Consider the following 10,941-nt stretch of genomic DNA (forward strand, 5'->3'; position numbering starts at 1 on the left):
ATAGAGTGTAGGGAAGTGTATGGTCACGCACTTTGGCAGAACTAAAGGTGTAGACTATTTCCTAAATGGGGAAAAAATTTAAAAATCAGAGGTACAAAGGGATTTGGGAGTTAATTTAAAGTTTAAGTCAGTGGTAAGGAAGCCAAATGTAATGTTAGCATTGACTTTGAGAGGAATAGAATGCAAAAGCAACAAAGTATTGCTAAGACTTACCACACTTGGAGTATTGTGAGCAGTTTTGAACCAGCTACGCTGGCATTGGAGAGAGTCCAGAGGAGGTTCATGAGAATTATCCCAGGAATAGCTCTGGACCTGTACTCACTGGAGTTTAGAAAAGTGACAGGGGATCTCATTGAAGCCTATTGAATATTCAAAGTCCTAGATAGAGTGAATGTGGAGAGAATGTATATGGGAGTCTGGGACCACAGGGCACAGCATCAGAACTGAGGGACGTCCACTTTGAAAGAGATGAGGAAAATATTTCTTTAGCCAGAGGATGGTGAATCTGTGGAATTCAATGCCACGGACAGCTCTGCTGGCCAGTTCATTAGGTATATTTGAGGCAGAGGTTGACAGTTCTTTGAATAATCAGGGTGTCACAGGTTACGGGGAGAAGGCAGGAGAATGCGGTTGAGGGTAATAAATCAGCCATAATGGGAAGACCGAGCAGACTTGAAGGACCCAATTACCTAATTCTGCTCCGATGCCCCATCATTGAAATGTTTCCTCAAACAATTATCTCATTTTCAAGGCTTCTTTATCTCACTATCTCATGATTTTGTTATTTATTCCTATTTATCTATATTTGCACAGTTTGTTGTCTTCTGTGCTCTAGCTGATCTTTCATTGATCCTACTGTAGTTACTATCCTATAGATTTGCTGAGTATGCCTACAAGAAAATGAATCTCAGGGTTGTACATGGTGATATATATATGTACTTTGATATTAAAATTTACTTTGAACTTTTGAATTTTGGTCTATGGCATTTCTAGTAGTGTATACTTTGCAAGCTGACTTTTCTTTATTCAAATGTCAAGGTTTTTTCTTTCAACTCTACTACAATATTGTGATGATAAATTTAAATCGAAAAAAGAACGTAATATTTAAACAAATAACAAGTGGCTTTGCATTTCTGTTAATACTCTTACTTATTTTAATTCCAAACTAAGAAAATTATGCACGAGATTAATTTTTCAGTAATTAGACCTTGCAAATAGGCTTCAGTTTATGAGAAACCACAAACCCTGCATTTAAAACGTACATCAGGAAACGGATATAAATGTAGGACTTGTCCCTGTTTCTATGACGACGGTGGCTGACAGCTGGATGACGATAGGCGCGGCCAAGTCGACGGCTTCGCTCTGCGGAACTCCTCAGGTGAAACTGGCTGGGGTTGTCGTTTCCTCCTTGAAGAGGAAATTACTTGTGAAAGGGGTGGTGTGGGGTTAATGTCACTGCCGTCCTGGGCGATAAGCGAGTGCGTCCTGAAGATCGGTTTGGCTTCCGGGGCTTCATCTGGGAGCAGGCCGCGGATAGTCGCTGCAAACCGGCAGTTCGCTGTTAAGCAATTAAATAAAAACGCAACTGTGCGTGTTATTGGCCCTTACTGCCGTGTTTCTGTTTGCCACGTCAGACCTGACCAGTGCACACTTGGTGAACTCGACCAGCAATGGGAGTTTACCAATGTGACAGGGTAAAACTTTCCGCGCCTGCAGCAGAACGTATTTTTGGGTTTTTTTTTGTTCACGTAAACACAGAATGTTCTGCTTTATTTTACATTGCTCTTGCTCAGATTTTCATTGGACTTGTATTTCTGTGGAGATACTTCTTTTAACCTGTCTTTTTCCATTTTTTTTTAGCAATAAACTCTCAGCATCAGAGTTTTTTTTATTTAATTGCTCAGCAACGAGCTGTTGGTTTGCAGTAACCCAAAACGACCATAATTCCACCCCCCCCCCCATTCGTGCTCGACTCAGAGTTCCTCCAGCACACTGTTGTTTGCTCCAGATTCCAGCATCTGCAATCTCTTGTGTCTCCTAATGGTTTGCGTTTTAAGTTAGAGAACTGCCAGATAGGATTAAAAATAATATTTATTTCTGCAGTTCAAAGTTCAAGTTGCTTTTATTGTCATTGCCATAAACTGCTGGTACAGTATGCAGTAAAAATGAAACAACATTCCTCCAGGACCCTGGTGCTACATGAAACACAAAAGTACACTAGACAATGTGAGACAGCACAAGGCTACACTAGACTACATAAAACAACAAAAACTGCACTAGATTACAGACTTGCACAGGACTGCATAAAGTGCACAAAACAGTGCAGGGCAGTACAATAAATGATAAACAAGACAATAGGCACAGTAGAGGACAAATAAATGATGTAGATGTCAGTGTAGACTCTGAGTATTGAGGAATCTGATAGCTTGGGGGAAGAAACTTGCAGAGTCTAGTCGTGAGAGCCTGAATGCTTTGGTGCCATTTCCCAGATGGCAGGAGGGAGAAGAGTTTGTATGAGGGGTGCCTGAGGTCCTTCATAATGCTGTTTGCTTTGCGGATGCAGCGTGTGGCGTAAATGTCTGTAATAGCGGGAAGAGAGACCCCGATGATCTTCTCAGCTGCCCTCATTATCCGCTGCAGGGTCTTACAATCCGAGATGGTGCAATTTCTGAACTGGGCAGTGATGCAGTTGCTCAGGATGCTCTTGATACATCCTCTGTAAGATGGGAGGTGGGAGATGGACTTTTCTCAGCCTTCGCTGAGTGGGCTTTCTTTGAAGTTACTTTGAAAATATGTGGGATTATCACTGGGTAGCGTTCTTCAGAGTTACATTGCTATTGCTGGGAAAAACTCGTGTCAAATAGCATCTCTGGAGAGAGAACATCCATTCTTCCACTGATGCTGCTTGACAAGGTGTGTATGATTTTGACTTTGGATTTAAACATCAGAAATTAGTTTGCAGTACGTAAATGGCATAAAATCTGAGAATGAACCAGAAAAGCGATTTTGAACCATATGATGAAGCCCTTTGTTATTTTCATAAAAGTCATAGACATGGCATAGAATAATGCTTCAGCTCATCAAGTTACACTGATTGTCAGCTACCCATTTACACAAATCTTGTAGTAACCCTTTTCTATTCTCTTCACATTATAGAACATGGAACAGTACAGGCCCTTTGCCCCACAATGTTGTGCAGACTGTTTAACCTAGTCTAACCCTTCCCTCCCACATAGCCCTCCATTTTTCTGTCATCCATGTGCCTATCTAAGTATCTCTTAAATGCCTCTAATGTATTTGCCTGTAACACTACCCCTGGCAGCATGTTCCACACACCTACCATTCTTTTTTTTTAAAAAGCACCTCTGATTTCTGCAGCATGTTGATGCTTTTCAGCAAAGTCTAGTGGTGGATGTTTACATCTACTGTGGCTCAATGTGTTTTGTTTCCAGGATATAAAACAGTACTATCGAAGTGTGTATGGGGTGTGTTGAATGGGTGAAGGGTTGGCCTACTTGCACTTGTTAATGAGCTTGAGCTTGGACAAGATGTGATATAATAAATAGTTCTCAAGGGATCCATATCGCCACAAGAAAGGTGCAGCAAGATTTTCTAGTGAATGCGAGGGCAGTTAGTGCTAAATGTTTAGAAATCTGGAACTTGCTTTCAAGTCACGCCTTTCATGATCTCTGATGTGCCAATATATTTCATAGTTCTAAGTAAATTTATTATCAATGTACATATATATCACTATATATAACCAGTGTGCAAAAGATGACAAACTATGCAAATACAAAAAAATAAATAAATATGAAGAACATGAGATGAAGAGTACTTAAGTGTTACTCTGTAGGTTGTAGGATTATTTCAGTGATGTGGCAAGTGAAGTTATCCCCTTTGGTTCAAGAGCCTAATGGTTGAGGAGTAATAACTGTTCCTGAACCTGCTGGTGTGAGTCCTGAGGTTCCTATACCTTCTTCCTATGAAAAGAGAGCATGACCTGGGTGGTGGAGGACCCTGATGATGGATGCTGCTTTCCTCCAATTATGTTTCGTATTGATGTACTTAAAGGTGGGAAGGGCTTTACCCATTATGAACTGAGCCATAGCCACTTTCTTTTAACTGTAGAATTTTCCTTTGAAGGGCATTGGTGTGTTCATGCCAGGTTGTGATGCAGCCAGTCAGTATACTCTCCACCACACGTCTACAGAAGTTTGTCATAGTTTTAGATGTCATACTGACTCCTCACTAATTCTTACGGAAGTAGAGGCACTGCCATGCTTTCTTCATGATTGCACTTGCTCAGAACAGGTTCTCCGAAATGATCGCAACAAAGAATTTAAAGTATTTGACTATCTCCACCTCTGATTTCTCCCCCCCCCCCCCCCCCGATGAGATCTGGCTAATGGACCTCTGATTTCCTCCTTCTGAAGTCGATAATAAGCTCCTGGGTTTTGCTGACATTGAGTGACAGGTTATTGTTATGGCACCTCTCAGCCAGATTTTCAATCTCCCTCCTATATGATGCTCATTCGTCACAATCTATGATTTGGCCAATGACTGTGATGTCATCAGCATACTTAAATATAGCATTGGACCTGTGCTGATAGAGATCATGAAAGAGATGTTGTTGCCAATCTGAACTGATTGGCGTCTACAAGTGAGGAAATTGAAGATCCAGTTGCACAAGGAAGCCTTGAAGCTTATTGATTAATTTTGAGTGCCGAGCTGGAGTCAATAAAGAGAATTCTAATGTATGCATCTTGGCTGTGCAGATTTTCCAGGGTTGAACGAAGAGCCAATGCAATGCTATCTGCTGTGAACCTGTTGTGACAGTAGGCAAACTGGAGCAGATCAAAGTTGCTTCTCAGGCACGAGTTGATGTGTTTCATCACCAACCTCTCAAAACATTTCACCATTGTGGATATAAGTGGTACTGGGCGATCGTCATTGAGGCATGTTACCACATTCATCTTGGGCACCAGTATAATTGAAGTCTGCTTGAAGCAGGCGGGAACCTCAGACTGCCAAAGCGGGAGGTTAAAGATCTCGGTGAACACTCCAGCCAGTTGATCAATGTAGGTCTTTAGTATTTGGCCAGGTACCCCATCTGAGCGCTGGATGCTTTTTGTGGGTTCACCCTCTTGAAGGCTGCTTGCATGTCAGCCTCAGAGACTGAAATCATAGGATCATCAGGGGGTGTGGGAATTTGTGATGGTTCCTGTACTTTGATAGTCAAAGTGAGCATAGAAGGCATTGAACTCATCTGGAAGCGAAGCCCTGTTGTTGCCTGTGTCACTTGATTTTACTTTAAGAGGTGATGGTATTGAAGTCCTGCTACAACTATCAAGCATCCTTGTATTGATTCAAGTTTAATCCAGAATTGGCATTTCAGCCATGAGATGGCTTTCCAGAGTTCCTTTTGCACCATTACTTGTATTATGGGTAAGCTTGTAGTGTCACCAGGTATACTCAGTACTTTGTGAAAATAGCCACCATTGATTTTCCTCTCAGGGTGTTGTTCTGCTCTCTTCAGTATCTTCAACTTCAAAATGCTGTCAAAATGTGGGAGCGGAGTTAGTAGAAAATTGCAGGCCACATACTGGAAGTGTTTGACATCTGTTTTCTTCTCTCCATTAACAATGGTCTCTTTCAACTAGATGTGCACTGAATTTGATACTGATTTTGTAGTCTCTTCCATTTTGGAAAAATATAATGGGTAAGGTATTTGTGGAAGAGCTTTGTTCAGATGGCAACGAAACCTGAGATTCTGTCACTTAAATTCACTTTCCACCCTTCTATTCACTCCCACCCTGCTAACCTGTTTTTTGGGCTCTCACATTGGTGCAGCAGTGTCCAGTACAGGCCTTCTGTCCCATGATGTTGTGCAGACCTCTTAACCTACTCTGAGATCAGTCTAACCCTTCCCTCCCACATAGCCCTCCATTTTTTTTGATCATTTATGTGCCTATCTAACAGTCTCTTAAATGTATCTAATGTATCTCCTACCACCACCCCAACCACTTTCTTTAAAAAAAAAACTTTTCTCTGACATTCCCCCTGCCATACATTCCTCCAGTCGCTGTAAAATTATGCCTCTTTATATTAGCTATCTCCACCCATAGGAAAAAGCCTCTGGTTGTCCACTGGATCTATGCCTCCTGTACACCTATCAATTCTATTCTCTTCACCTCATCCTACATTCTACCACTCACCCATACACTATATGATTTACAGTGGTCAATTAACCTACCAACCAGCACCCAAAGGAAAAGTATAGTTACAGGGAGAATGTGAAAACTCCATACAGACATCACCCAGGGTCGGAATTGAACCCAGGTCTCTGATCACATGAAGCATTGACTCTGCATCGACTACAAATTAAAATCTTAGTAAATCAAGCTGGCATGTCTTAGAGCCATAAATACAGCACAGAAACAGTCCCTTGGGTCTACTGAATCTGCACTGATGATTAATCTTTTTTTTTACACTAACACTATCTTATATTTTCATCCTCCCATCAGCTCCAACCTCATGCCTCCAGATTCTACCTTTCACCTAGTGGCCAACTAATGTACCAATGCAGCTGCTTTTAGAATGTGGGGGGCGGGGGGAAGCAAAGAGGCAGAAAAAATTGAAATGTGAGAATTTGCAAACTTCAAGCAGGTGGCACCAGAGGTCTCTGTTGAACCTGGTCTGCTGGAACTGAGTTGTGGAGGTGTGGAATGCACTGCCTCGGAAGACGATGGAGGCCAATTCTCTGGATGCTTTCAAGAAGGAGCTAGATAGATATCTGATGGATAGGGGAATCAAGGGATATGGGGACAAGGCAGGGACTGGGTATTGATAGTGAATGATCAGCCATGATCTCAGAATGGCGGTGCAGACTCGAGGGGCCAAATGGTCTACTTCGGCACCTATTGTCTATTGTGGGGCAGCAGTTCTGTAAATGGTGCCACTGTGCAGCTCCTAATCTTCCAGTATAAGGATTTACTAACAGCAAATATACTTTTGAAAGAAAGATTGATGAAATGTGTTGGGGTTGAAGTAGGAGTTAGCTACTTAGCATTTGAGATCGTCATTGAGTTATATTGTGACTGATTTGTGCCTCAACTGTCTATATTTGATATTACATAATTTATAAATTTTTCAGTAAAATATCAATCTCAGACTTGAAATTTTTACTTGAACACTAGTACAGAATTTGGATGAAGAATGTATGTTTCCACGATACTATGATACAAGTCTTCCTGCTTTCTTTCCTGAATAGCCTGCTCTGGGTTTCTGATGGTCTATATTTTTGTTTAGTCTCTTATCCATTTTAGCCTTCTCCAATTCCTACTTCCCAATCAATAACCAACTCCATATCACAAGGTTAATCCAATTTTGTGCATGTTAAGTTTTGTATATTATTTATCAAAATTAACAAGACATGCTTTGTGAAAATTCCTAAATCAATGTACATAGATGCTCTATTGTGTAAAATGATGGTAATCTTTCTTAAATGATAAAAGTAAGTTACTCAGACTTCCACTACAGACATGGACAATGGCTTACACATGTAGGATGATCTCGTTGGGACCCGGATATATGAAGTTAAATGCTGTTTTTGTTTCAAAATTTTATTGCAAGATAAACAAGATGTAATCAGGGTTAGACATTTTTTTTTACACAGCCGGTACTGGAGGTCTATTTGTATCACCCCTAGTTATTCATTCAATTATTTTTGCTTATTTTCATAACTTGGTGATCAGTTGGTTATTCTGGTGTATCATTTCTGTTCTTTATTTTCTCTGCCTGTAGTTTTGTCCAATAGTAAGTTAGTCTTTAAGTTGCTGAGGTGATCATCTCCAAATTTGAACAAGCAGGCACTCAGATCCATTTTACTCATTTTAAACTGATCCTTTTTTTCCCTTCACATTTAAGAGTGTTTTCCCCTTGGTGTTCAATCTGAAAGCTTGTGTAATATGAGTTTAGAGTTGGAAATGCTAAATGTAAGTATTGTGGTAGAATAATCAGATAAACACTCCATATTTAAGTGCACCAAATATAGTATATTATGGAGTATACAGTATTGTATCTTTAGGGAGCTTAGTTGGTTTTCTTTCTTCAACAGTGAGTGAAATATGACTTCACCCCCTATTGCATCATTAAGATGGGGAGAAATGAAGGTAGAGGGCAGTGACACTTTATACAAGGATTGTAAAGTCTGGCCAGGAGGAAATCGAACATGGGACTGGCGAGAGACAGGAACCCGGGTGAGTTGAAATTTGATATAGAGTACTGTAAATAATTGTAATAATTGCGCTCTTTTTATGCTGTAACCTATCTGTTACTGAACCTACCTATTCACCCTCAATGTTGCCTTTGCAGTGGCTTGGCCTCCCAGTTTGAAAAACCTAGACACTTCCAAAAAAAAATCCAGTATATTAATATTATGCCGTATTTTAATAGGGACTCTTCAAGATGTGCAAAATCAGTGCTCAGCATTTATATTTGACAAGCAAATAGGAATTTGATAGAAAGCAAAGATTAGCCACAAATATATTTCCTTCTATAGCACGATACTCCGTATCTTAATTTTTCTTGTGTTCTTACAGCATAGACCTGGAGTTCAACCAGCTGATCTTGATGAAATTGTAAATAAAGGTATCCAGACTCTTGTTATTGGAAGGGGGATGGAGGAAGCATTGCAAGTAAGTACACTTTATCCATACCTGTTAAACAAAATAAATCATCAAGCCTTAAACACGAGCTCCTGCAGATGCTGGAAGTCCAGAGTAACACAAATGCATGCACTCATTCACACACACACTCACTCTGCTGGAGGAACTCAGCAGGTCAGACAGCATCTATAGAAAGGAATAGAGTCTTGATGAAGGACCACAGCTCAAAATGTGATTTATTCCTTTGTATAGATGCTGCCTGGTCTGCTGCATTGCTCCAGCATTGTGTACATGTTACATTAAATAATCAAGCCTGACTTGTTTGCAGTCTGCAGTTTTAAACTCATTGCTTTTGTTGAATTGCATTCTCTATGTGTTCAGTGGGTCATATTTCAATTTTGATGATAATTTTGTCAATTAAAATTGTGATTACATCTTTATCATCAAAAGCAAATCAAAGTAACTGCCAAGTGTTACTAACATTTCCCTAATATATCTTGAAGCTGTTGGTGGCAAATAACACTCTTGAACAATTAGAATGAGACAGGTTTCGTATACACAAAACAAGTTAGTGCCATTTTATTTTTAAAAGTGCCACCTGACTTTCCCTGGGATGTTTCTTTGTACCTATTTGGATCAAATTGTGGATCATGAGATTGAATCTCATTTATGAGAAAAAGAATGTGGGAAGACAATCATACTCGTGGATCTTGCCTGGTCCAGCCCATGTTCCACCCTGTCCGATTTCTAATAACAAGTTATTCATTGATGGCTGTACATCAGCCAGTTGATTTGATTGTGAGTTAGAGTAACTTGTAGAACAAAGTTAACTTAGTGAAAACAGTATCCATTTCAAGAGTCTAGGAAACCTTTCCAATAAAATGAGTAGAAAAATGCAATAAATGTAGGGTACTTAAATTGTATAAACAAAAGGAATCTCAATCTGTAGTCACAAAGGTTGATTGTTAGAGGAATTACCCAATCGTGTCTGCTTGGCAAGCCATTGTGCTGTCTAATTATTTGGTTAGTTTTGCATTTGTAACCCATGGCTCATTGTATTTTTGCCTCTTGCATCAGTAGGTAGTGAATTCAAGTTCCACTCTCTCAGTCTGAGTGGGCATTTCATTGTGGTGCTAGGTGAATACAACATTGTCAATTGATGTTGTTCTTGCATAAGGTGTTGGGCCCATGTTTGAATTCTTTTTTATAAAGGGGATCATCTGATGTGATGTGGAACTCTGAGTGGGTTTGAACTTTTTATCAAATTAAAAATATGGTATTTTGTAACAGCCTCATTAGATATTTTGAATATCAGTATGAGAGATTAATCTAGCAGGCATCAATTTATTTTTTTGTTCCATAAACTATTGATTTTTGGTATGATAATCAATACTTTAGAATGATCCATGTTTATATTTGGTTATGAGTGCAGAGACTTATACAGAAGTAGTTGCTAAATCTAACTTGCGATTTGGGTTTCAGGTGCCTGAAGAGACACTGGATTTCATCAGAAGTAAGGGCATTGATGCTTTCGCTCTACAAACAGAGAAAGCTGTAGCACAGTATAACAAACTGGTGAAAGAAGGGGTTGCTGTTGGAGGGATCTTCCATTCAACCTGTTGAACCATTCCATTCCTGAGGTTAATGACTTGAGCTTACCATAGGAGAATAACTCGCCAAGTTTTGGATGCCAAGTTTTAGTTTTCTCTTATGATGTTTTTGATACAAGAAATAAAATTTATAATGACTGTAGACTGAAAAGTATAACAGATACTAAAAGATGTTTGTATGTTTAAAGCAGCTCAATATTCTATGACTTCTACTTCAAAGATTATTTGGGCAGTCATGAAGCCATGTTTACTTTCAATTTTCTGATTGAATGCCTAATAAACATTTCATAGTGAATACTGCTAAAACCTTTAGTTGAGCTTTCAAATGACCTTTTCATGCTTTGGATTATAATTGTTGCTAGAAATTTGGAATATTTTCACATGTACTTTTCTACACGCAGAAGTTGCTATTTTTAAGTGGAAGATCCCGCTGGGTGTAGAAGTGATTTCACCACCCCTCCATGCTAACATAACCAAATGCCTGCTAACTGTCTTCAGTAATGAACACTAGTTATGACCTAGGTAACTAGCTTCACAAAATAAATCATAAATCACAATCAGTAAGCTCTCTGACAGTGATCAATGAACTGTTCATTAAGAACTGAACTATTCATTAAACTGACAGCGTGGAACATCACCTAAATAAGGTCAAAATAAATAGTTTT

General features: G+C 39.5%; 1 protein-coding gene across 1 annotated transcript; it reads left to right on the top strand.

Moving 5' to 3' along the window:
* The first annotated feature begins 1,271 nt into the window (after positions 1–1,271).
* Positions 1,272–10,571, top strand: LOC132385193 (mth938 domain-containing protein-like). The gene is made up of 4 exons (XM_059957064.1): positions 1,272–1,378; positions 8,117–8,258; positions 8,601–8,696; positions 10,149–10,571. Exons 2-4 carry the CDS (start codon positions 8,127–8,129, stop codon positions 10,287–10,289), a joined length of 369 nt encoding a protein of 122 aa, XP_059813047.1. The 5' UTR covers positions 1,272–1,378; positions 8,117–8,126; the 3' UTR covers positions 10,290–10,571.
* The last annotated feature ends 370 nt before the right edge of the window (positions 10,572–10,941 follow it).

This window comes from Hypanus sabinus, chromosome X2 (assembly GCF_030144855.1).
Source record: "Hypanus sabinus isolate sHypSab1 chromosome X2, sHypSab1.hap1, whole genome shotgun sequence".
NCBI classification, from domain to species: Eukaryota; Metazoa; Chordata; class Chondrichthyes; order Myliobatiformes; family Dasyatidae; genus Hypanus; species Hypanus sabinus.

Bases quoted from the DNA above. Each gene is read 5' to 3' on its own strand.
- LOC132385193 (XM_059957064.1), top strand. From the start codon at position 8,127: ATGACTTCACCCCCTATTGCATCATTAAGATGGGGAGAAATGAAGGTA. The intron at 8,259-8,600 runs GTGAGTTGAAAT...GTGTTCTTACAG, and splicing joins GGCGAGAGACAGGAACCCGG to CATAGACCTGGAGTTCAACC. The intron at 8,697-10,148 runs GTAAGTACACTT...TTTGGGTTTCAG, and splicing joins GGATGGAGGAAGCATTGCAA to GTGCCTGAAGAGACACTGGA.